This window comes from Natator depressus, chromosome 7 (assembly GCF_965152275.1).
Source record: "Natator depressus isolate rNatDep1 chromosome 7, rNatDep2.hap1, whole genome shotgun sequence".
NCBI classification, from domain to species: domain Eukaryota; kingdom Metazoa; phylum Chordata; order Testudines; family Cheloniidae; genus Natator; species Natator depressus.
The window spans coordinates 42713440-42740955 of record NC_134240.1 but is presented as its reverse complement, the minus strand read 5'-3'; the positions used below and the strand labels follow the sequence as shown (position 1 = coordinate 42740955).

Genomic DNA, 27516 nt, shown 5'->3' with positions numbered 1-27516 from the left:
AATTAATTCCTTTAAAAAAATTTCTTAATTAAATGCAAAATCTACTGAAACAGACAAGTACCATTTTCAAGACCAGAATGAGTTTTATATTCATCCGATGCTCAAAATTACTCGAACAGTTAACCTTAAATCATTTTATTTTTTAACAAAGTTTAGTTTACACCACACATTTAAAAACAGTTTGTGTTGAGTGGCAATCACAAAAAAAATTCAGTGAAATAACACTTGAGAAGTAGCCTTTGAAAAATATAGATTAAGTTCATACACAAGAAAGGGTTAAATATAAATGGTGAGTGGGTCTTCATGCAAGAGAAAGTGCCTTTTATAAAGCTCCAGAGGATAAGATAAGGTAACAAGAAGCTAGTAGCAGCTTTTGATTATGATAAATTGGTGTGCAAGATTTCCATGTGGCTCTCACCCAGATAACTGTTCCTAAGAACGAGACATCTATTTCTGTAGCTGACAAAATTATCAAACCTAGAACACTAGCACTGGACTGGAAGAATGTAATTAAAAGGAATTACCTAGCAAAAATGCTAGTTCATGGAGGTTTCTCTCCACTCTTCATAGTGCGGCTGGACTACGTTTCTCCAATCATATTTGAAATAAGTCTCTTCTTCAGGGATGCAGTTTGGTACAGTTGATTATTTCACCTGAAAATGTACTGTCCCCTGTGCTCCAGAGAAGCAAGGAGCGCTGTGTAATACAAATCAGCTGAAAGAAACACTGCTGGCTCCAAGAGTTTCCTGAGAAAATGACAATAGTTCATAAAATCCATTTTACTTGGACTCATAGATCTCAGAGTGTCTGCGGATCAGGTTGAACTTGCCAGTAGGATCCGGGATGTACCACTTCTCCCAGACATCAGCATATGAAGCTGTTCTTCCCCAGGGTTTGAAATGCCCATTCCAATGGAGCAACTTGGCAGCTTTCACAAACTGAGGAGAATATCTTTTTCCAGTGCGAGAGCCTTTTATTGAAAGAGAAGCAATTCGCAACTGTACATTAGAGCATGAAATAAAGGCAGTAAAATCTTAGCATGCAAGATTTTAAACTTCAGTTATGAGATGCAGATCTAACAAGGGATGGCCTTAGTTTGGTGTATGGGGGAGGGAATTGGCAAGTGAGTCAGCCATTACAAATTAAGACACTTGGGGCCAGATTCTCAGGTACAGCTAAGCACTGCTTTGTGCCATTGCTCCTATTCTGGAGCCGTTGTGCACTTCAGAGCATTCTTAGGGCTGCACAACTTGTAATAAAAACTAGGGCTGTCAAGTGCTTAAAAAATTGATCATGATTATTCGCATTGGTAAACAATAATAGAATACCATTTATTTAAATATTGTGGGATGTTTTCTACATATATTGATTTAATTTATAACAAAGTGTACAGTGCTCATTTTATATTTATTTTTGATTACAAGTATTTGCACTGTAAAATATTTTTTCAATTCACCTAATACTGTACAAGTACTGTAGTGCAATCTCTATCATGAAAGTTTAACTTACAAATGTAGAATTATATACAAAAAACCCCCCCTGCATTCAAAAATTAAAACAATGTAAACTTTTAGAGCCTATAAGTCCACTCAGTCCTACTTCTTGTTCAGCCAATCACTCAGACAAATTTGGTTACATTTGCAAGCGATAATGCTGCCCAATTCTTGTTACATCACCTGAAAGTGAGAACAGGCGTTCTTATGACACTCTTGTAGCCAGCGTCCCAAGATACTTATGTGCCAGATGCACTAAAGATTCATATGTCCCTTCATGCTTCAACCACAATTCCAGGGGACATGCGTCCATACTGAAGACTGGTTCTGCTCAATAACAATCCAAAGCAATGCGGATCAACACGTGTTCATTTTCATTATCTGAGTCAGATGTCACCAGCAGAAGGTTGACTTTATTTTTTGGTGATTCGAGTTCTGTAGTTTCCACATTGGACTGCTGCTCTTTTAAGACTTCTGAAAGCATGCTCCACACCTCATCCCTCTCAGATTTTGGAAAGCACTTCAGATTCTTAAACTTTGGGTCAAGTGCTGTAGCTATCTTTAGAAATCTCCCATTGGTACCTTTTTTGCGTTTTGTCAAATCGTTCTTAAAATGAATCACATGTGCTGCGTTATCATCCGAGAGTGCTATAACATGAAATATATGGCAGAATGCAGGTAAAACCGAGCATGTGACATACAGTTCTCCCCCAAGAAGTTGAGTCACAAATTAACACACTTTTTTTTAAAATGATCATCATCAGCATGGAAGCATGTCTTCTGGAATGGTGGAATGGAATGCCTGAAGGGGCATAAAAATGTTTAGCATATCTGGCACATAAAGACCTTGCAATGCCAGCTACCATGCAAATGCCTGTTCTCACTTTCTGATGACATTGTAAATAGGAGGGCAGCATTATCTCCTGTAAATATAAACAAACTTGTTTGTCTTAGCGATTGGCTGAACAAGAATTGACTGAGTGGCCTTGTAGGCTCTGAAGTTTTACATCATTTTGGTTTTGAGTGCAATTATGTAACAAAAGATCTACATTTGTGAGTTGCACTTTCACGACAAAGATTGCACTACAGTACTTGTATTAGGTGAATTGAAAAATACTATTTCTTTTCTCATTTTTACAGTACCAATATTTATAATAAAAAATATACTTTGATTTCAATTACAACACAGAATATATATGAAAATGTAGAAAAACATCCAAAATATTTAATAAATTTCAATTGGCATTCTATTGCTTAATAGGGCAATTGAAATTGTGATTAATCACGATTAATTTTTTTTAGTTGATTGCATGAGTTAACTGCGATTAATCAACAGCCCTAATAAAAACCAAAATATGCTCCACAGGCACTTGAGTTGAAATCGCAGCTGTGTTCTTCCAAATATACTATGAAGATACATCGGAGGGCATCTCCAAAAATACTAAATGTGTTTAATAATGTAGAAAACTTGAAAGCAAGTTCAGCTTGTGCAAGCCCCCTGGCAGCTTAAAAAGCACCAATCACTTGTTCTGAAATAAGGCTGCAGGCTGGTGCAGGAGCTCTGAAAGTGGGGAGAACGGTGTAAAGCAGAAAAAGATGCATCCCTGCCACCCCCTTGGGGGGAGGGGGGGAGTCAATTTGCTGCATCAGCACAACATTCAGCTATAGACCTGACAGAATGCATGTGCTGAGGTAGTAAGCATAGCAGGAGGGAATAACGTGTCAGGATTTCATTTCATACATACCAAGATGTCGGACGTTCCACATGGGATCAATATTAGAATGTTGCTTGTAAAATACTATTAGCAGTGGTGGTGTGGCAATGCTACCTGCCAGAGTTCTGCTGTATAACTCCTCTCTAGAAGGGGAGATGAAGTTATTAGCTGAGGGTGCAGATACAGCTCTAGAATGGTTAATTTTCATATAACTACTTCATAGAGGAAGAGCATGCTGCATTCTGTCTGGCTAGCTACTTATGTAGACTCCACTATCCTTCATTCCACAGCGAATCTTCGTCACAATAACCCAACTCCTGACTTGTCTACCCCTGATTTCTGTATACTTACGCTACATTAAGTGTCATCCATTTCTCCAATTGCTTAGTGATGTTCTGTAATTTCCATTCTGTTAGATTGGCAACAATGATCCCTGGATTGAAAGAGCAGGTGCTGGCTTTCATGGCGAGCTTCCGGATTGTTTGTTTCTTATAGTCTAAAAATCCAATATAATTGTACTGAAAACAGAACAAAAATTGGATTTTAGTTTTAACTACTCCCAAATAAAATATCATTCAAAATGCTCCCTCCCCCACCCCATCACAGTTAAAAAAAAAAAAGTAAGTCAGTGCCCCTGGTAGAGCAGAGGATTGTTGTGTGGATAAAATAATTTTCCCTTCCTTTAGTACAGGATAGAGCGTGTGGTTTAAGAGGCACGACAATGTGTAAAGCTTTCACTATAAAAGTTTTCTTATGCTTTCAGGAACGCTCACACACCTTAATACCTAAAATCTAAGATGTCACCAATCTCACCACTAGTACGAGCATATTATGTGCACACACAAACAAAATCGTATCTGTAGAATGTTAAGTTCTAGACTGCATGTTCTTCACAGCAGCGTCTTACTCCCATTGTACAGCACAGTTGTAAATTCAAAGAGCTCTGATTATGTCTCTACTTTTGAATGTGATCTCAACTTGGCTTTCAGTTGTGCCCACAAATAACCGCAGGTGCAATACTTCAAGTGCTATAAAATGCCCCTAAACATCTGAGTAACTAATTTGTGGTTAGAGTCAAATACTTGACTTCCAAGTACCATGAAATTTATCAGCAAGTAAGTAGGAACAAACTCAGAGGCCAGTTCTGAAAATGAGTCTGAAATATTGATATTATTTTATCTGAACTGTTCAGACCTGATTCCCTGCTCCACGGATGGCAAATTTATTAGCGGTTGAGTCACAGTCATCTGCAAATGCAGCTGCATGGCCAGGTTTCAGTGGTGTGTTGTGAAGTTCAAGGATATCATCTGAAAAATTCAAACCAAGTAGAGAATCAAAACACAAATATTGCTTAAGCTTTAGTTCATGTGCATTTTGTATACTCTGTTCCAACGTTGATACCAACACGAGCATACCCAACTCAAAACAGAGTTACATCTTTTTAAAGAAGGAATAGGGCCAGGACAATTAAATGTTTAAAAATATATTCCTTTAAATACAGTACATGCCAGTTGTACACAAGCTTACATTACGTGGAAGTATACCTCTAACTCCTGCATCTCAAATTCTACTCTGGCCAAATCACCCTGCTGATCGCTAGGGGACTAATCCAACTCCCACTGAATACAACAGGAGCTGACATCAAAACCAAGGTCTTTTGTTTGAGAAATGGATTTTACATTAGAAATCATACACAATATAAAGGGAGTGAAATGAAAAACAGAATCTGCAACAACAAAAAAGTCCAGTCCCTTGTTCGTTGCTGTGGTCTTGTTAGGTAAAGAATTTTCTCCCTAGAACACTGCAAGATTCACTAGGGAACTGAGAATTCTACAGTAGTTTTACTGCTAAAGTTGAAAGAACTTAAAATGTTATTTTGCATATATAAAATACTCCTTTTGTAGGAGATTTAAACAGCTAGTTAAAATTAACATTAACATTGTCAAAGAAAAGATGTTAGAAAAATCTTGAGTTTTATTTTGCATGTATAAAATATATTTTAGATGCTAAAATTACAACAACATCACTCTCTCAACAACTTGGTTAAACTAGACAAGGTACAAATATAAGAGCCAGCATGCTCAGCATTTATGCTTCACCAGAGCAAAAAATGATCAAACAGGGACAGGAAAAAGTTTCTTCCCAATGTATAGACTTGCACAGATTAGGTGCATTTACAGGGTTATTGCACCCTTACATGGGGAAGAATCATTTGGCTAACGTCTGAGACAGGATAGTGAACTATATCCATTCCACCAAGGCAATGCCTATTCACTTAGGAAGAAAATGTTCAGTACCTTGCACTATTACATCATCATCCATGTATATGGCCTTCTCTGCATGAGGAACGAACATAGGTAAGTAGAATCTTGCAAAGGTTAACTGTCAACACAAGCAAGCAAGAGAAATGAGAAAGTGACAGAGTAATGGGGAACTCTAACTGATATCCCAAGCACTAATTTTCTGGAAATGCCAGTACCCATGATAACATGCAACAAAAGAAAAATAACCATCAAGGATAGGAGTGGTTTTTTTTTAAAGCAAAAAAAACAGTTAAGGGCAGAATTTTCAAAAATACCTAACTGACTTAGTTTCACCAACTTTCAGTGGAGCTTGTGCTCCTAAGTCACTTAGACCCAGATCCTCAGAAGTAGGCAGGCTTCTAATTTCCATTGATTTAGGAGACATAAGTACAATTGTGGATCGGGGCATTTAGCTCTTTTGAATATCACAGCCTAAATGTTCGTACAGCACTTTGGAAATATAAAGTGCTCCATATGGCCCTGCTTCTGCAATGCAGTTCACTAGCTTGAGCACCTGCACAGAACTGCACTAACTCAGTGGAACTCCACACAAATGCAGGGGTCAGTGCTAGCAGATTACATTTCAGAACTGGAGCCTACATGATCTGTTTACAAATATTTTGCTTATAATAGGAAAAATTAAGTCGGCGTATCGTATTTCTTGGAATAAACCAGCTATAATTGAACGACTCATTCATATTAATCATAACTCGATGCAAAGGGTTAATAATGTAATCAATGGACATTTATATAATACTTGTTATCCTGAAAGATCCCATTATACCGAGGAATTATAATTCTCACTAATGAAATGTAGCAATCTTTGGGTTCCCATAGTTCCAGAGCACACCAGCATTTTGCAATAGTTCAAGATAGGGAGGGAATGACTCCTAATCCAAATGAAAATGTAGGTGGATTTTAGGGAACCAGAATGTAGTTATCCAAATTGGAATACGAACAGGACTTTGGAGTTAACATGTCTACTCTTGCGAAAAGAGCTCTGGGATATTTAATAACCACAAGTTATCTGAAGGGATAGCATATCCAACTGCAGACCATCCCCTGCTGGTACACTGGTTTACTACCGAATCAGAAGAGTGCCATCTATTTCAGGGGTGGCCAACCTGTGGCTCCAGAGCCACATGCGGCTCTTCAGAAGTTAATATGCGGCTCCTTGTATAGTCACCGACTCCAGGGCTGGATCTACAGGCGCCAACTTTCCCATGTGCCGGGGGGTGCTCACTGCTCAACCCTTGGCTCTGCCACAGGCCCTGCCCCCACTCCACCCCTTCCCACCCCAAGCCTGCCGTGCCCTCACTCCTTCCCCTCTCTCCCAGAGCTTTCTGCACGCCACAAAACAGCTGATCAGGAGGTGTGGGGAGGGTGGAGGCGGCGCTGATCAGCAGGGCTGCTGGTGGGTGAGAGGCGCTAAGAGCAGGGGCAAGGTGGGGGAGATGATGGGAGGCTGCTGACATATTACTGTGGCTCTTTGGAAAGGTACACTGGTAAATTCTGGCTCCTTCTCAGGCTCAGGTTGGCCACCCCTGATCTGTTTAATTACCACAATCACTACCTAGCGTTAATCTCTATGGGGTAGGTTGTGCCTGCCTCATTATTTCTAAACTGAATATACAATTAAGTCTGGACAAGAAGCAAACTTTTGCATTATGAAACTACAGGTTAAAAACAGACAGAGAATAAAGCTATAAAATACTAGCTATAAATCACAGATCTGTCCAGATATAACTAGTACGTCCACCCACATCAGTCATCAACATATGTTACCATTGATTCATATTTACAACAAATAATCAACATCAGTACTCACTGGTTTTATGGAGTCTGCCTGTTCAGACTCCACTTTCACTTTCCCTTCCAAAACATGAGGGTCGAAATCCAAAATTCGGTATTTCACCTTTTTCAGAGCAGTTTTACTCAGCCACGCTCTGCCCAGGAAAGAGGAAGAGGAGTTGCACATTTACAAAAAAGAATAAACATGGTTAAATGAGATCAAATTAAACCAAAAATAAAGAGATGATCCAAATGATAATGACACAAATAAGTGTTGGTCTGGTTACTCTAGCTTGGTTGTTTTCCCTACCTATGAAATCTGCATGTACTATATAATCTATGTTTGACTTCAGTACAGAGCTGTATGGATTCAGAGGTCTGCCTATATAGAGCTCACTGCAGGATTGTGGCTCTAGGTGCTGGCTAATGGAATTTTCTGAGGTTTACTTTACAAGTCGTTATAGTATTTAGCATCAGAAACTCACGCTCCCATTACAAAAAGCATTACTCAAGATAATCAGTGTTAATTTTGACCTTCCAGTTAACTGGAGAAGGGAGATGGGGAGGGCAGAAAAGGGTCAAATACCAATCTAAAAATTAGGAAACTTCACTGCTAGGGCTCATCTTTCTGTGATGGAATCTGTCTTCTATTAAAAAAAATAATTTCCTCTATCTCATGTTTAACCTGTTTTCTTTAAGCGTGCACAATAGCAGAGTGTGAAATCATTCTTCTGCCACATTTATGGAAGCAAATTTCTTACATTTCTTTTTTTAATGCTGTAAATTGAAATCTCTTACTAAAAAACCCACCATTTTTGGCAGGTTTTTTGTGTACAGCTGAAAGTCAAACAAATAAAAAACTGATCAAGGGGCCTCATCCTGAGAAGTCAATGGGAGATAAGGGCATTCAGGACTTCAGAGAATTGGGCCCTAAAATGAATACTAGTCATTGTCAGGAACAAGACAAACATGGGAAGAACCTGAATCCTTGGAAACTTTGGATTTTCTTGGCTCATTGGTTTTGACAGGTCCTCAGTGTTTACTTGTTGTAGTATATTTTTTTTTTAAAGTTAGGAAACCAGGAACACAGAAATCAAGCAAAGCAGAGCTACTCCACGCAGACTGCAGTCTACACCTGGAATGTTACCAGGGAGGGTGACTGTAGCAAATAGAATATACAATTTCAAGAGGCACCTACAGCTGCTTCCTGAAAAAGAAATGATCACAAGGTCTGGTAATAAAGCAAACAGGTAGGATTGCAATCAGTTTTCAGAGGTCTGGATTGTTGGACCAGATGGTATTTTCCTCTTCTGAAAGTTAATCCTGTCTGGTTTCAGAGTAGCAGCCGTGTTAGTCTGTATCCGCAAAAAGAAAAGGAGTACTTGTGGCACCTTAGTCTCTAAGGTGCCACAAGTACTCCTTTTCTTAATCCTGTCTGACATTAATGGAACGAGCTGAATCTGGAAAGCACAGTTTACCTCAAATGGTCCACTGTACCATTTAGAGTGACAATATGGAACACCACGTTGGATTTAGTGTTATGGTAAATGCTGTTCATGGCTGCAATTACACCTCCAAGCCGGTCATCCGATGCTGTAATGACTACAGGAATTTCCTGATCATTTCTTTCATCGGTCAGCCTTTGAGGAGCCTCGGGTATGAAATCTATAGGCTGGAGTCCTAATGGACTTGAATCTGCAGGACAAGAGAATGGAATTATATATATTTGTTCTACAAATAAATAAATGATTAGTGTTTGAAAATTCTTAATACCTCCAATTATTTCTATTTATACTGTTCTTAGAGACCCCAAGCAGGGATCAAGAACTATTACAAGTTTTTAAAGCTAGGATTTGTACAAACTTGTAATAGTAAAGACAAGACAAGCCCTGAAGAACTTGTCATCTATATTAAACACAACACTTGAATATTACAATAATAATATTATGCACACATATAAGTCTGAACTCCCCAATGAGCCAGCATGGCAGGGTACACAGATGAATATCAGCGCTCAGATTAAATTCCTTCATTCATTAATTTCAGGGCTTTAGTAACACAGATAGCTAAAGGGGGTCTTAGATACAAATGAGCTGCACACTCAGCTCAGCGCATAGTCTCCCTCCCTTCTTCCCTTCCCAGCACCACCCGCTCTTCCAACTCTCTTTCTAATTCCTCTGAGAGAGAAACCAAGGAAACGCCATATTAATGCTGCTATGGTGTCATCTACTCCCCCAGATGACTAGGTATAACAGTACATGAAAACAACAAGGAGTCCAGTGGCACCTTAAAGACTAACAGATTTATTTGGGCATAAGCTTTCGTGGGTAAAAAACCCACTTCTTCAGATGCAACTAAAGAAGTGTGTTTACCCACGAAAGTTTATGCCCAAATAAATCTGTTAGTCTTTAAGGTGCCACTGGACTCCTTGTTGTTTTTGCGGATACAGACTAACATGGCTGCCCTCTGATACTTAACAGTACATGGGTGTCTCACAGGAGTCCTAGATATCTAAAATGACCTAAACTGAACCCACAACTATTTATGCCTGCAATGTACAGATACAAAAATGGATGTTGGTAGTTTAAATTAGCCAACTGAATGGATTACCCAGGAATATGGTAAATTCTCCATCAATTGGAATCTTTATATCAAGACTCGATATTTTTGAAAATATCGGACGCCATGCAGGAATCACTGGATTAAATTCTATGCCCTTTGTTACGCAGAGTGTCAAATCTGATGGTCACAATGGCCCCTTCTGGCCTTAAAATCTATGAATGTCTGACTTGAGATACTTAGCAATACTACTTCACTATCAAAGCTGTGATTTTTCACTAAATGTAGCTACAGCACAAACTGCTGGATTCCATCTGTATTTGCATACTCGTGTCCCCTCTACAGCAGACACACTCATCAGGACCGACTTCCTCTTAGTTCTGAGGAAGTTAGTAAAAATCTAATGTTAATGGAGTACCGAAATAAAATTTAGACAAAAAGACAGGAAATCCATGCATTCAAAACACACTTCATTACAGAAGGGACCTATTGTTATTACATTACAGAAAACATTTTCGTATGGCAGAGGTTTGTTTTGGATTAGGTTATGCATTGTGCTACTGATCTGAAAAGAAAAAACTCTTAATATTAAAAAAAAGCCACTGTACCTGCTACATCTCGTTTCAAAAAGTCACTGAGACCTAGAAGGTTGTGATGCAGAACTAATAAAAATATAACAATAGCAAGTACAAGGATGGCAATGTTCACTGAAACAGAGAAGAAGAGAGAGGTAATTAGGATAATCTCACAGGTCAGGAAAAGCTAAGAGCACAGAAGTTCTTTATTTGTCTGCTTGTTTTAAATATGTACCTTTTCTGAATGTCATTTTTCCCTTGTGTCTTTGTTTATAAGCAGAGCTTCTTTACAAACCTGTAAGATGAAAACATACAACAGTTACATTCCACTGCCTGCACATGCATATGGGAGACATCCTATGACTGAGGGTGTCAAAAAATTTTCATAGAACATGGAGAATATGTGCATAGTGTTTGCCTCTATTCATGAGATAAAACTGCATTGTATTTTAATTGTCACCAGGTACTTACAGCTAAGTAGGCATCCAGCTAGGGTACCACCTCTAAGGTGGACACTCCCTGTGATGAGAGGGAGAGACAGTGTCCATCTGGGGAGGAGGGATAAATACTAAATTATGTTAAGTTAGTACTTATACAGGGCTTTTCATCCATAGATCTCAAAGCACTTTATGAAGGTGGGCAAGTATCATAACCCGCATTTTACTAACAGAGAAACTGAGGCAGAGGGGCTAAGTGATTTGCCCAAGGTCATCTTGCAAGTCAACGGCAAGGCTAAGCATCAATGCAGATCTCCTGACTCCTAGTTCCATGCCCCATCCACTTGAACATGTTTACAGACTGAGAGTGTGTCCACTCAGATGGGGGTGGAAACAGAGATGAAGAACAGGACAATGTTTTAGTGAGGATAATCCCCATTTTGCCTTAACCCAAACTTACTGTGAACTGGAAAAGTGCATTTTTCCAGAAAAGACATGATGAATTATGCAAATCCTTGAGCTATCAAACTAGCTCTGCATGGAAATACTTTAAACACTCAGTTTGCACACCACTGAAACAACAATCTCTTTTGTCTGTCAGGCACAGTCTTAATGGCTTCTGGAGACCATGAATGGGTTGAGCCAACCTATCCAACTATCCAAACAAGACAGTGTCTCAGTAGCAGGTCAAATACACCCGCATTTTTCCTCCAAAAGAGGCTAGGAAATCTTTAGATGAGTATAGTGCATTCTTTGCTCATTTAAGTTCCTAGCAAAACATGTTATGCATTTTTCAAATCCTGTCAGAATCTACACGCCCCTAATGCAATGGAAAAACAGCAGCTGCAAGATCATACACAGGACAATTAAAAAAAAACAGTATAAGAAAAGGCATGGCCATCAGTTTATGGAAGAAAAAACAAATAAACCTAAAGTCAGGATGCAACTTCTATACTGCTCCACTTATAAAGACCACTATTGTAATCCTTGTATGGAATGTAGGAAAGTCAGAATACATGGCTCAAACATACTTCATCACTTAACTATGATGGTGACCACAAATGTAGAATACAAAGTGCACATCCTGTAGAACGCCACTTTGTTTTCTACAAGTTATTTGGAAAGCTTTTACGCTACTTTGTAGAAAGTTTGCAATAAGCCACTGCAAAATCTGCAACTGGAAATAACAAATCACACAGAGAAAACACTTGTGCTGTATGTTACACATAATAGCTGTGCTAGTGCTGTTTTATTCCAGCTAGGGACTTGAACATCTCACACAAACAAGCCACACATATCTTGGCATAATGTTATACATACAACACCGTCAAAGCTGTCAGCAAAAGAATGTAATCTAGCTTTGATTTCTATGTAATGAATTATAAAAAAAAAAAAAAAAAAAAACCCCACTCTCTGTTGCAAGTCCTCTCCTAAAACGGAAACATACTTCAATGCTCTATTAGCAGATCCCCAGCAATCACCGTGAACCTCATATGATAAGTCAGCCTATGAAGGAAAACCAACTTGTCAGGGAGACTGGTTAGATTTCAAGTTTCTTAAGTTGTTTGAAATGCTAAGGGAAAAATATTTTTAAAAAACCACCTATGAAATAGGGCTGTCAATTAATTGCAGTTAACTCACGTGATTAACATAAAAACATTAATCACAATTTTAAAAATTAATAATTATTAATCACAATTTTAATTGCACTATTAAACAATTGTGACAAAGTTCCTGCTCTAACTTGGTGGGTCTTGTGCTTATTGACGGATTTGCTCGCCTTAGAGCTTCACGGCAGCCCTCAGCTTGGCTGTTTTTCTGAATTGACAGTCCAGGTCGACTCCTCCTGTGTCTGACCAGGAGTTGGGAGGATTTGGGGGGAACCCGGGCCCACCCTCTACTCCGGGTTCCAGCCCAGGACCCTGTGGATTGCAGCTGTCTAGAGTGCCTCCTGGAACAGCTGTGTGACAGCTACAACTCCCTTGGCTACTTCCCCATGGCCTCCTCCCAACACCTTCTTTATCCTCACCATAGAACCTTCCTCCTCGTGTCTGAGAATGCTTGTACTCCTCAGTCCTCCAACAGTCCACATTCTCGCTCTTAGTGCCTCTTGCCAGACGCTTTTTTGTTTTGTTTTGATTTTTTGCCGTTTTTCTTTGCTGCCGTTTGAGTGCTGGTCGGCTGCCAGCTTGCCGCCAGCACCCGCCCCCCCCCCCACGCCTGCTCTCGGGCGCAGCTATTTGCCTTAGCTGAAACCCCCGGAGGAGGGGGGGGAAGATTGCCGACCCGCTACCCGGAGGGGGGAGTGGAAGCCCCCAGACCCAGCCGTTTTGCTGTCTGTTTGGAATTTCTTCTTATCTCTGCAATTTTCTCGGCCTGCCGGAAGCCTTGGTACACAGCCAACAAGCTGGAGAAGAAATCACCCAGGGAAACTACAAATCATCGTGGAGGGGCCTGTAAGACTGAGTAATTTTTTGAATTATACTCTCGTGGGGGGGAGTTTGACTGTGGTTTAATTGCGTTTGTGGCGGCACAGGGGGTGTGGCACGGAGCTGCCCCCCGATCCATCGGTGCCCCCCCCAACATTATTACAACTGTCACAGCCCCCCCGCCGTCCGTCCCTGCTGGCAACCTACCATCTGCCTTCGGATCCAGCTGTTTGCTTTGAACTTTGCCTTTCGGACCGGACATAACAGCCGACCAAACGAGACTCTTTGGACAAATGTGCGTGGTCCACAACCTCCCCCCCCCGCCCCCCCCCCGGACTGGTTACCGCACAGCTTGCCCCTATCACCGGACCCCGATTTCTGTTTTTTCCCCCCTTCCAGTCCAACCCATTTGGCATCCCCCCCCCCAGCCTGCAGCCCAGCAGGGAGGAGCGGTTAATCTGCTTCCCCCTCCCCCCTCCTCCTTCTGGTGTCTCCCCGTCTCTCCCTGCTCACAATGGCGGGGAATGAGAGGGGCGAGGCCCCTCTAACAATATCAGTTGTCCCTCCCCCACCTACCCCCCTGCCCAACCCCCAAGCCCCCCCACCACCACTGTCAAAACACCTGCCACCGCCCCCGCTGGGGCACCGGCAGCAGGAGGCACCAGGGCGATTACTGCCACTGCTACGTCCACCGACCCCCCAGATTCTAGGAACCCCCCCCCCAGTTGGCCGGAAAGGCCAGGGCGGGAAGAAAGGAAAGGGCCCCGCTAAAACCACTAGGCCCTCCATGGCAGGGGCTGCCCCCACCGCTGTGACCTCGTCATCGACCGTGGCGTCCCCCCTGCTGGTCCCTCTACCAGCTCTGTGAACGTCCCTCCCTCGGCCCCCAGGACGTATGCCCGGGCGGTGGCAGGCTCCCCCCTGCCTGCCGCCTCTTCATCTCGCCCACCCACTGCCTCCGCTACCATCACCAGCGGCCGGGGCCCCTTCCCCACCTTGACCAGGAGGCACGGTGTCCGTTGCCTCCTGGTGCCCGCCTCGCCCCACGTGGAGACATACGTGCAGGCGTTGGCGAAGGTGGTAGGACCCACGGCTATTGTGGCAGCCTCCAAAATGTATGGGAAGGTCGTTCTTTTCTTAGCTTCGGAGGCTGCCGCCCAGGAGGCGGTGGAGAGGGGCCTGGCGGTGGGGGGGGGGGTGTTTGTCCCCCTAGAGCCGCTAGAAGACCTGGGTGTTCGCCTCGTCCTCGCCTCCGTTCCTCCCTTTTTACCCAGTGCCGCCCTGTTACCCGCTCTCTCCACGCTGGGGAAACTTGTCTCTGTCATCAGCCCTCTCCCGTTGGGCTGCAAGGACCCCACCCTCCGTCATGTCCTCTCGTTCCGCCGGCAAGTGCAGCTTCTACCGCCGGCGGCGGCACGTGACGGAGAGGCGCTCGAGGGGTCCTTCCTAGTCCCTTACCAAGGAGCCCGCTATCGGGTCTTTTACTCCACCGGAGAGGCCCGGTGCTACCTCTGCCGCTCAGCGGGGCACGTCCGCAGAGACTGCCCTTTGGCCCGGGGGGAGGGGCACCTGAGACCCCCGAGACCCGGCAGAACATTGGCCCCGTCATTGCCGACGCCCCTGGCCGCCCGGCACCTGAAACCAACCCTCCTCCTACTCGACCCACCGCTGCTCCCATCCGGGCTCAAGAAACACCTTCCCTACAACGCCTAGGCGAGCAAGGGAGTCCCACCCTTGCTATTACCAATCAGGCAGAGCCTATGGAGGAGGGTGTGGCAAAGATATTACTGGGTATAGGAGAGGGCCCGCCCCAAGGAGAACCCCCCGCCCCTCATGCTGCCTTACCGTTACCCCCCGAACCCCTGAACCATCGCCTCCGCCCCCCGACATGACCCCTGCTAACCAACCCCCAGACGATGCTATGGAGGGCTGGACCCTAGTCCAGGGGAAGAGAGGCAAGCGGAAGGCTCGAGCTCCGCTGCACCCATCCAATGCGGAAGCCCCCCGGAAGACCAGGAAGGGAGGCACTGATATTGAGCCTTCCGCTACAGCCACGAGTGAGATCCATCCGCTGGTGTCGGGAGGGGAAGACAGACTGGCATTGGAGGGCAGAATCCCCCCTCCACGGGAGACCCTCCCCTCCGAGACCCCTGAGGAAGCTCCTTCTGCCCGGATACCACCCGAACCCCCCGCGAACCCCGAAGCGACCGTTGAGGCGGGCCCTACAGGAGAGGCCCTCGGGGTAGCAGGAGTTGGCCTCTCCTCCGTGTATGCGGAGATTGAGGCCCTAGATTTGACCCCGGTCACCCAGGGAGAGGATGATCTACTGCCGGCTGGCCTCGATCTGGGCAACCTCACTCCAGCCCCTCTTTCCCCATGCTCCCTCCCCGGGCAAGCACCCTGCAGAAGGTGGTCCACCACCTGATGCCATGGCCGCCAAGACCACCACGGAGCCAGCGCCTAGCGCCACTGGGAGCCCCCTCCCTTACCCCTTAACCCTCGACTCTGCTCAGGAGGCACCTTCATTTAGCTGCTCGCCTCCTGAAGCCCAGAGCCTTACCTCTGCCCCTGCCCCCACCCCTGTCCCTGCCCAATTCACCTCCTCCTGCAATGCTATTGCCGCCCCGGGGTTATTTTTTTCCCGCCTTTTGCAGATTCCCCCCAGGGAGCAGTCTTTGCACTTTCTAGTCGTGACCCATTAGGAGTTGCAATTTTTCCCCCGCCATCCCCTTCCACCCCAAGGCGTGAAATGGATTTAATAACCCCAGCCTGTCAGACGCCCCGTCGGTGGTCCGCATCCTGCCTACCCGCCTTAGCGGACCACGAGGCTGCATTAAGAACCCCACCAGGAAATACCCCGGGAATCGTAACCCCACCCCCCCATGAGCTGCGGCATGCACTACGGAAGTTCCTAGAACACACCCATGGCGCCCGCAATAGGGTACAGCTGGCTCTTCAGCTATGGGGGGACTTTGATCAAATTCTTCAGGCCACAAGGGCCCTTATAAAGGAGGGCAGGGGGCAAGGAAAGCGCGGTGCTGCGGCCTACGAGCGGGCCCGCGGCTTCCGAAAAGATCTACTCATCCACGGGATGGGTCACGGGTTGCTGCGCAACCTGCCGGGGGCCACGAACACCCCCACCAATAAGAACCCCCCCTCCCCCCAGCCCTCCGCATGACGCCTCTCATTATTGCAACCTTGAACACCAGGGGCTGTAGGATGGCGCTCCGCAGGTCCCAGGTGCTCTCTTACCTTCGGGAAGGGGGGTACTCTGTAGCTTTCCTGCAGGAGACCCATACGGACCCGACCGTCGAGGACAGGTGGCGGCTGGAGTGGAGGGACGGGGTATACTTTAGCCACTTCACGACTTGGCAAGCTGGAGCGGCGACCCTGTTCTCCCCCACCCTACGGCCCGAGGTGCTAGGGGTCACTGAGGCCGTGCCGGGCCACCTGCTGCACCTTCGAGTCCGTATGGAGGGGCTCGTGGTCAATCTTGTTAACATCTATGCCCCGCAAACGAGCCCAAAGCAGCCACAATTCTGTCAGCGGGTGTCCGACTTTCTCGGCACCCTAGATTCGCACGAGTGCCTGGTCCTGGGAGGGGACTTTAACACCACCCTCGAGGAACAGGACCGCTCAGGGGCCGAGCCGAGCCCAGCCGCCGTGAACATTCTCCAAGGAAGTCGAACATCACTCCCTAGTGGACGTCTGGCGTGACCATCACCCAGATGACACTTCCACGTTCACTTTTGTCCGGGTGGAGGCCCATCAGTCACACCACTCTCGGTTGGACCGTATTTACTTATCCCGTTTCCATCTTTCACAGGCCCACTCCTCCACCATTCGGCCGGCCCCATTCTCCGACCATCATTTAGCCACCATAACGGTCTCCCTCCGTGCAGAGAGACCGGGGCCGGCCTATTGGCACTTTAACAACAGCCTGTTGGAGGACGAGAGCTTCGTGACGTCCTTCCGGGAGTTTTGGCTGGCCTGGCGAGAGCAGTGGCGTGCCTTTCCCTCGGTGCGGCGATGGTGGGATCTAGGGAAGGTGCGCGCCAAGCTCTTCTGCCGTGACTACGCTCGGGGCACCAGCCGACGGAGAAATGCGGCGATAGAGCAGTTGGAACGGGAGGTCTTAGAGATGTAGAGGTGCCTGGCCGCCAACCCCGAGGACCCGTTCCTCTGCGGAGCGTGCCGGGAGAAGCGGGAGGAGCTCCGGGCCCTCGAGGACCACCGGGCCCGAGGTGCCTTCGTTCGGTCCCGCATCCGCATCCTTCAGGAGATGGACTGCGGCTCCCGCTTCTTCTATGCCCTGGAGAAAACGAGGGGGGCCAACAAACACGTCACCTGCCTTCTAGCGGAAGACGGCACCCCCCTCACGGATCCGGAGGAGATGTGTGGGAGGGCCCGTGACTTCTACACAAGCCTTTTCTCCTCAGATCCGACCGATCGTGGCGCTTACGGGGTGCTCTGGGAGGAACTCCCCACAGTCAGCGTGGGCGACCGAGACCGGCTAGAGCTGCCGCTCAGCCTGGCCGAGTTCTCGGAAGCCCTCCGTCGCATGCCCACCAATAAATCTCCGGACATGGATGGGCTGACCGTGGAGTTTTACCGCACGTTCTGGGACATTCTCGGCCCAGACCTAGTCACTGTCTGGGCTGAGTCCTTGCAGAGCGGGGTCCTCCCTCTGTCGTGCAGGCGAGTGGTGCTCGCCTTGTTGCCGAAGAAGGGGGACCTCCGCGATTTACGAAACTGGCGTCCCGTCTCACTCCTTAGCACGGATTACAAAATCGTAGCAAAAGCAATCTCGCTGCGGCTAGGGTCCGTGATGGCGGACGTGATCCACCCAGACCAGACCTATACTGTCCCGGGTCGCAGCATTTTTGACAACCTATTTCTAGTCCGAGACCTTTTGGAACTCGGGCGGAGGGATGGTCTGTCGTTCGCCCTCCTGTCTCTTGATCAGGAGAAGGCGTTCGATAGAGTAGACCATGGGTACCTCCTGAGCACTCTGCAGGCGTTTAGATTCGGACCTCAGTTTGTGAGTTTTCTCCGGGTGCTGTATGCCTCCGCGGAGTGTTTGGTTAGGCTCAACTGGACCCTGACTGAACCGGTCAGCTTCGGGCGAGGAGTGCGGCAGGGGTGCCCCCTCTCGGGCCAGCTGTACGCTCTGGCGATCAAGCCTTTCCTCTGTCTCCTCTGCAGGAGGTTGACAGGGTTGGTGCTGCGGGAGCCGGAGCTGCGGCTGGTCCTGTTGGCGTACGCCGATGATGTACTCCTCGTGGTCCAGGACCCGGGCGACTTGGTGCGAGTGGAGGCATGCCAGGCCATCTATTCGGCAGCCTCCTCCACCCGAGTCAACTGGGTCAAGAGCTCTGGCTTGGTGGTGGGGGACTGGCGGCAGGTAAGCTCCCTCCCACCCGCGCTTCAGACCATCCGGTGGAGAGCGGGTCCACTGCTCTATCTCGGCATCTACCTTTCTGTCACGCACCCTTCCCCGCCGGAGAACTGGCAAAATTTAGAGGGCAGGGTGATAGAGCGGATCCGGAAATGGACGAGGCTACTCCGATGTCTCTCCCTCCGAGGGAGAGCACTGGTGCTTAACCAACTAGTCCTGTCCACGCTCTGGTACCGGCTCAACACCCTGGCCCCGGCCCCAGGTTTCCTGACCCACCTCCGGAGATTGATTCTAGAGTTCTTTTGGTCAGGAATGCACTGGGCCCCTGTTGGAGTTCTTCATTTACCCCTGAAGGAAGGAGGGCAGGGCCTGAAGTGTCTGTACAGTCAGGACCGCGTTTTCCGCCTCCAGGCCCTGCCGAGGCTCCTTTATAGTGCAGGTAGTTCGACGTGGAGTATATTGGCGCACGCCTTCCTGCGCCGCTTCCAAGGGCTCCGATACGACCGGCAGCTCTTTTATCTTTGTCCGAGAGGTTTTCCGCAAGACCTCTCCAGGCTGCCGGTCTTCTACCAGGACCTCCTCTGGACCTGGAAACTGTTTCTAACGACCAGGTCCGTGGCGGCCACCGTGGGAGCAGATCTCCTCACGGAGCCCCTGCTACACAATCCCCAACTCCGTGTGCAGGCGGCGGAGTCCCACTCGGTGCGCCAGAGGTTGGTCCTGGCAGAAGTCACGAGGGTCGGAGACCTCCTGGACTACGACCGGAGAGACTGACTGCATCCCCTGACGTTCGCTCGGCGCATGGGGCTCTCCAGCCCTCGTACCCCCCGGCGCGTACTTCAGGAGGTGAAGGCCGCCTTGACCCCCGCTGCTCGGGCTTATGTCAACAGAGCCTTGCGCGAGGGCGCACCCCGCCCATCCTCTACCCCAGGCCCGCCGGACCTTTCCATTGGGCCCCTACCCTGCCGATCCCAACAAACCCCTCACCCTTTCACTGCAAGCCGGCTGCATGAAGTGCAGCCGGTCAGTTTTCAAATTGCACCACAGAAATATTTATACACACTCACGCTTCACACCCTTCACGCCCACACCCTGGTGTCCCGCCCCAATACAAAGTGGCGGGACCTCCTGCCACCTTTGGAGGGTGAGCAACCTCGGTGGGCCAGCCTGTATTCCACCTTGGTCCCGAGGCCCGTCGGGGACATCAGTTGGCGGCTCCTTCACGGAGCTGTGAGCACGGGTGTGTTTCTGACACGGTTTACCCCCATCCCGGATACTTGCCCTTTTTGTAATGTGAGGGAAACCCTGGCGCACGTATATTTAGAGTGTGCCAGATTGCAGCCCCTTTTCCGGCTCCTCACAAATATTCTATTGCGTTTTTGGCTTCATTTCTCCCCTCACCTTTTTATCTATACACTCCCCATCCGTGGCCCCACAAAATCACGGGATCTCCTGGTTAACCTCCTCCTAACCTTGGCTAAAACAGCCATTTATAAAACCAGAGAGAGGAGGTTGGCCCATGAAACGTCCTGCGATTGTAGGGCCTTTTTCCGATCCTCAGTACATTCACGTATCCGGGCAGAGTTCCTCTGGGCGGCGTCCACCGACTCCCTTGACGCTTTCGAGGAGCGGTGGGCGCTGTCCGGGGTTCTCTGCTCGGTGACCCCGTCCGGTTCCCTCCGTCTGACCCTTTGATTGAGGGGAAGAGCGAGAGACACCAGCCCCAGCCGTTGCCGCTGTGGATACCATCATTACTGTCATCTAGGAGGGGTCCTATAATACATGGGTGTCTACCCCCCCACCCCCAAACCGCCCACCCCGCAGCCGTGCCCATCTTGCCGGGCACTCTCAGGAGAGGGATAATCGGTGACACTGGGCGCCGCACTAGGTAACTCGAGGGGTGGAAGACCATGAGTGTCGAGGAAGCCCCCCCGCTCTAGGCCACCAGGTAACTCAGGAGGGTGGAAGACCATGAGTGTCAGGGAAGCCCCCCCTGCTCTGGGCCCAGGCTAGCCTGAACACTTCTCCCTCCTGAAAGCTGCTGTGTTATACCTTCTGTTTGCGTTGTTTTGTTGCATAGTTTGTTTTGTTTTCTTTGGTAACTCTTGGCAAGTGTTACACAATAAAATTCTTTTCTGTTTCAAAAAAAAAAACAACCTTCCCTGTTACCTTACCCAGGGAAAAGGGACCTACTTAGCCTGCTCTCCTGCTGCTGCCCTCTGGCCTGTGCTTTCCTTGCTTTTTACCCCTGCTTTCAGCTTCCCCCTGACCGGGCCAGACGCTCTACCCCCTTTCTTTTCCTTTTGTTGTTTTTTTCCTTTCTCCGCTGTTGCTAGAGTGCTGGCCGGCTGTTAGCTTCTACCAGGACCTCCTCCAGACTTGGAAACTGTTTTTAAAGACCAGGTCTGTGGCGGCCACCGAGGGGGTAGATCTCCTCACGGAGCCCCTGCTACACAACCCCCAGCTCCGTGTGCAGGTGGCGGAGTCCCGCTCGGTGCGCCAGAGCTTGATCCTGGCAGAAGTCACGAGAGTCGGAGACCTCCTGGACTACGACCGGGGAGACTGGCTGAATCCCCTGACGCTCGCCCGGCGCATGGGACTCTCCAGACCTCGCACCCCCCAGTGCGTTCTTTAAGAGGCGAAGGCCGCTTTGCCGCCCGCTGCTCGAGCTTACCTCGACCGGGTCCTGCTCGAGAACACGCCCCGCCCACCCTCTACCCCAGGCCCGCCAGACCTTTTAATTGGACCCCTGTCCCGCAGACCCAATCGACCCCCTCACCCCTTCACTGCGAGCCAGCTGCATGAACTGCAGCCGGTACGCTTCCAAACCACGCCAAGGAAACAGCTATACACACTCGTGCTCCACACCCTTCACACCCTCACCCTAGTGTCCTGCCCCGACACAAAGTGGTGAGACCTTCTGCCACCTTTGGAGGGTGAGCAGCCCCGGTGGGCCAGCCTATATTCCACCTTGGTTCTGAGGCCCGTCAGGGACATCAGTTGGCGACTCCTTCATGGAGCTGTAAGCACGGGCACGTACTTGGCGCGGTTCACCCCCGTCCCAGATACTTGTCCCTTTTGTGGTGTGAGGGAAACTCTGGCGCACGTATATTTGGAGTGCACCAGGCTGCAGCCCCTGTTCCAGCTCCTCACAAATCTCCTGTTACGTTTTTGGTTGCGTTTTTCCCCTCACCTTTTTATTTATGCACTCCCCATCCGTGGCCTCACAAAGTCGTGAGATCTCCTAGTTAACCTCCTCCTGGCCCTGGCTAAAACGGCCATCTATAAAACCAGAGAGAGGAGGCTGGCCGATGGAGTTTCCTGTGACTGTGGGGCCGTTTTCCGATCCTCGGTCCGTTCACGTATCCGGGCGGAGTTCCTCTGGGCGGCGTCCACCTACTCCCTTGATACTTTTGAAGAGCGGTGGGCGCTGTCCGAGGTTCTCTGCTCAGTGTCCCCGTCCGGGTCCCTTTGTCTGACTCTTTGATTGGGGGAGAGAGTAAGGGACCCCAGCCCCAGCCATTGCTGCTGCGGACACCACCACCTTAGAGGGGTCCTTTCACACATGGGTGCACGTGCCCCCCCCCCGGATTGTCCACCCCACAGCCTGCCCCTCTTGTTGGGTGCTTTCAGAGGAGGGAATTGTTGGTGACACTCGGGCATGGCGCCAGGTAACTCGAAGGGGTGGAAGACCATGAGAGTCGATGAAGCCCCCTCGCTCTGGGCCACCAGGTAACTTGGAAGGGTGGAAGACCATGAGAGTTGAGGAAGCCCCGCGCTCTGGGCCCAGGCAAGCTTGAACACTTCCCTCCCCTGAAGCTAATGAGAAAACAATTGTGCTTGGTTGCTGTGTTACACATTGCATATGCTGCTGTTTTCACTTTGTAAGTGTGTTATGCAAATAAAAAAACATCTTTTGCTTCAAAAAAAAAAAATTTACTCTCCTATAGCCATCCTACCCGACCCTGTCACACAATAGAATACCAATTGAAATATATTAAATATATATTTGGATGTTTTTCTACATTTTCAAATATATTGTTTTCAATTACAACACCGAATACAAAGTGTACACTGGTTATCTTATATTAATATTTTTTATTACAAATATTTGCACTGTAAAAATGATAAACAAAAGAAATAATATTTTTCAGTTCACCTCATACAATCACCCTGTTAAGCAATAGAATGCCAACTGAAATTTATTAAATATTTTGGATGTTTTTCTACATTTTCATATATATTGTATTCTGTGTTGTTATTGAAATCCAAGTATATTATTTTTGATTATAAATATTAGCACTGTAAAAATGATAAAAGAAATAGTATTTTTCAATTCACCTAATACAAGTACTGTAGTGCAATCTTTGTCGTGTAAGTGCAATTTACAAATGTAGATTTTTTTTTTGTCATATAACTAACTGCATTCAAAAACGAAACAATGCACAACTTTAGAGCCTACAAATCCACTCAGTCCTACTTCAGCCAATTGCTAAGACAAACAAATTTGTTTCCATTTAAGGGAGATAATGCTGCACCCTTCTTATTTACAAAGTCACCAGAAAGTGAGAACAGGCATTCGCATGGGACTTTTGTAGCTGGCACTGCAAAGTGTTTACATGCCAGATATGCTAAACATTCGTATGCCCCTTCATGCTTTGGCCACCATTCCAGAGGACATGCTTCCATGCTAATGATGCACATTAAAAAAATAATGCATGAATTAAATTTGTGACTGAACTCCTTCGGGGAGAACAGTATATCTCCTGCTCTGTTTTACCTGCATTCTGCCATATATTTCATGTTATAGTAGTCTCAGATGATGACTCAGCACATGTTGTTCATTTTAAGAACACTTTCGCTGCAGATTTGACAAAAAGCAAAGAAAGTACCAATGTGAGATTTCTAAAGCACTCGATCCAAGGTTTAAGAATCTGAAGTGCCTGCCAAAATCTGAGAGGGTGTTGCCCTGGATTTGAGGGATGCGTATACCCCAGAATGTGATCAAGTTAATTGCAACCATATTATGTGCATTCAGCCACCATGAAGTGATGAAATAGAACAACATGTAGTTCAGGGTTAATTTGGAGATACGCTTTCAGAAGCAATGTCATCTCTAGCTGCCAGTTTCTGCTAATCAGAATGGGAGGAGGGGACAAACAATTAAACAACTGAGACTGAAAACCTTGATGGTTGTAAAACCTTGAGTCTGGACGACTCTGATATTAAAAGTTTATTGAAAGTTAGAAACATGATGATATAGTAGAGTTCATTGTGATCTATGTGTTTTGTAGAAGTGAGTTATAAAAGATTAGCTAATACAATGTACTTTGGAGCACTCCTCTGAAACCATCCTGAGAGACGTTTTTCATGATACCTTTTCTCCCCGGTGGGCGAGCAACTGGCCACTGTGAACCTGTTGTTAATTACTCAATACCCTTCCAGATGCTAGGTAAATATCTGAGATGTTTTAAACTTATTGCTTATGTTGTGTGTGCTTAAATCTAATGAACTGCAGTGTTAGATAAGAGCATTCCTACTTGCATGAATCTTATCAGTCAGAATTGTTGTGTTCCTGTTGATTTATTCCTTACACCGCCTAAAGTGAAATAGTTAAGTTTCCCCCGCTGGGGGATCTGAAAACCCAGGGTAACGAGATGAGGTGTGGAGCACGCTTTCAGAAGTCTTAAAAGAGCAACACTCCGATGCAGAAACTACAGAATCCGAACCACCAAAAAAATAAAATAAATCTTCTGCTGGTGGAATCTGACTCAGATTATTAAAATGAATATGTGTCAATCCGCACTGCTTTGGATTGTTATCGAGCAGAACCTGTCATCAGCATGAATGCATGGGTAACGCCAACAGACCCTGGTCATCGGTGGGATTGAACTGGGGACCTCTGGAGCTTAGTGCATGAGCCTCTACTGCATGAGCTAAAAGCCAACTGGCTCTAGCTAAGGCTATAGAGCAGACTCATTGATAGCTCTCTAAGTGGTCTCAGTGCCACTAGATGGGACAGAACACCACACCCAGAAGGTGTGTGGGTTACACATGTCCTCTGGAATGGTGGATGAAGCATGAAGGGACATATGAATCTTTAGTGCATCTGGCATGTAAATATCTTGTGACGCAGGCTGCAACAGTGCCATGCAAACGCCTGTTCTCACTTTGAGGTGACATTGTGAACAAGAAGCAGGCAGCATTATCTCCTGCAAATGTAAATAAACTTGTTTGTCTGAGTGATTGGCTGAACAAGAAATAGGACTGAGTGGACTTGTAGGCTCTAAAGTTTTATATTGTTTTATTTTTGAATACAGTTATTTTTTGTACAAAATTCTACATTTGTAAGTACAACTTTCATGATAAAGAGATTGTACTACAGCACTTGTATTAGGAGAATTGAAAAAATACTATTTCTTTTGTTTTTTATAGTGCAAATATTTGTAATAAAAATAAATATAAAGTGAGCACTGTACACTTTGTATTCTGTGTTGTAATTCAAATTAATATATTTGAAAATGTAGAAAACAGCCAAAATATTTAAATAAATGGTATTCTATTATTCTTTAACAGTGCAGCTAATCGCGATTAATTTTTTTAATCACTTCACAGTCCTACTATGAAACATGCTTTACTGAAGTATTAAGTGATTAAAAATAAAGCAGTGTTAGGCAAAAACATAAAGACATGCCTCATTTATTAGTATGCAAAGTTAGAAAAGTAAACCCACTCTGAACAGTTTCCAGAGCAGTAATAAAATCCAGTTTATTGTCTTCCTGCACAAAAACAGAAAAATTGTGTATTCATTGCTCAAAGTCTCTCTCCACACAGCAAATATGCAATATGTGGGCCTGATTTTGTAAACACTTGCTCAAATACATAATTTCATTGAGGTCATGTGGACTTCTCATGTAAACAAGGATTGGGCCCTATAATAATTACAGACAGAAAAAGAGTCATTGTGTGTGTATAATTATTACACATACGTACATATTTTTCTATGTCCTTTAACAGAACCAGAAATGGTTTCGATTAAAGTATTGCGTATTTACTTTTCCTGAAAATACTTTCAGTGAAGACATATCCCCCACTTTCCCCCCGAATCACAAATACTGATGCACATTCTTTTCTTTACATATAAGTAGTCCCATTAACGTCAATGGAACTGCTCACAAGCATACAGTTAAGCACATGCATTAGGTGTTTTTCAGGATAAGACATAAGTGTATAATCAAGGGGTACATAGATGCTAAAAAAAATTAGCATTGTGATCTTTTTTCCTCTTTACATATTAAGCAAATAGCAAGAGTTTATCATAACTAAACAAGTTTACCCTCAGACTTAATGATACAGCTACAACGTTTGGTGGACTATCATTTGTGCTAAACTACCTTGTGAGCAGTACAGAACTAGTTGTATTGAACATCAGATTTACAGTCCCTATATATCTCACGCTCTCTGAAACCAAAGACACCTTTTTTTGTTTTTAGGAGGGAAAAGGAAAAATCACAAAGCTTGTCAAATGCTCACATCTTTTACAAAAAGAACTACAAAAAAGTGTTGGCGCTTCAAGAACCTGCCCTCACCATCAAAATAATTTCAGATGTGACACATATATGGAGCAGAGATAGAGTGGAGCCTATTTCTTAATGATTCATCTGCTGAAGAACTGCAGGGTTTAACACAGTGGTTCTTGAGGTTATTACGAAAGCTCATGCTCAAATAAATTTGTCAGTCTCTAAGGTGCCACAAGTCCTCCTTTTCTTTTACAAGGGGGGTTGCGAGCTGTCAGTCTCTACCCCAAACCCCGCTTTGCCTCTAGCATTTATATAATGGTGTTAAATATGTAAAAAAGTATTTTTAATTTATAAGGGGGAGGGAGGGTTGCACACAGAGGCTTGCTAGGTGAAAGGGGTCACCAGTACAAAAGTTTGAGAACCACTGGTTTAAGAGGACCTAAAGGACCATTGCCCAGTGAACAAATTTAACGTTCTTGCATCAACATGGTAGGTCTCACAGGTTAACTACATGGGAATACCCCCAGGAAGACAGAAACAGCCCCGCTGGAACGCAGGCTACGCCCAGCCTTGCAGACCTCAAACGGGTAACATTTATAGTTTAAGACAAGTGTTTTCAGTCGCCAGCACCATACTGTGGGGCAGATCATGTGCCAAGGCAGGGGCGCTGCCAGGACTGCTTTGCCCAGGGCTGCGCTTTCTCTGCAGCCTGCAGAACGGCTCTGCTCGCCTCTTGCCCCTCGCAGCGATCTGTGCAGGGCTCAATTTGTAATGAAAAGGTGCCTGGGCTCAAGCAATTATTTTCCATTCACACCTGATGCAGCGAGCCCACAAGTGCTGGGGCTATGAACGGCCAAGCCCAGGGGTGTCGGGGCTCTGCCCTGGCACAAAACAAGTACCGGACCGGTGCCCCTGCCCTGGGGTGAGGGGGCGGGCGAGACAGCCGCGGTGCTGAGAAGACGCCTTACCTGTGTGCCCAGGGAGCCGGGCTCCTCACGCTCGCGCTCCGCGCCGCCAGGCAGCCCAGAGCCAAGTGCCAGCTCAACACAACAACACAGCGCTCGCCGCAGCAGCAGCAGGCGGCTGTCAGCGGTTGGCCGGGCTTCGGGTATCCACCGCGCCGCCTGATTGCACAACAACTGGGCGCGCCAATATTATTTAGGAAGGCACGTTAGACCTAGCACATCACAGGGCTACCCTCAAACCCGAGTTTGGAGCGAAGAGAAACAGCCCAGCCTGCGCACGTTCAGTCCGGCAGTGTGTTAGGCATACCTATGCGCGGAGGACCCCGCACCC

At 46.7% G+C, this 27516-nt stretch overlaps 1 protein-coding gene across 1 annotated transcript; it reads right to left on the bottom strand.

The window, feature by feature from the left end:
* Nucleotides 1-121: 121 nt before the first annotated feature.
* Nucleotides 122-27504, bottom strand: GLT8D1 (glycosyltransferase 8 domain containing 1). The gene is made up of 10 exons (XM_074958260.1): nt 27189-27504; nt 10672-10731; nt 10470-10568; nt 8781-8997; nt 7340-7457; nt 5506-5590; nt 4403-4515; nt 3560-3726; nt 3239-3351; nt 122-970 (listed from the first exon to the last, which is right to left on the bottom strand). Exons 2-10 carry the CDS (start codon nt 10685-10687, stop codon nt 780-782), a joined length of 1119 nt encoding a protein of 372 aa, XP_074814361.1. The 5' UTR covers nt 10688-10731; nt 27189-27504; the 3' UTR covers nt 122-779.
* Between the last annotated feature and the right edge of the window lie 12 nt (nt 27505-27516).

Bases quoted from the DNA above. Each gene is read 5' to 3' on its own strand.
- GLT8D1 (XM_074958260.1), bottom strand. The intron at 8,998-10,469 runs GTACAGTGGCTT...CTTGTCCTGCAG, and splicing joins TTTGAAACGAGATGTAGCAG to ATTCAAGTCCATTAGGACTC. The intron at 3,727-4,402 runs GTCTGAACAGTT...TTCTGTTTTCAG, and splicing joins TCCGTGGAGCAGGGAATCAG to TACAATTATATTGGATTTTT.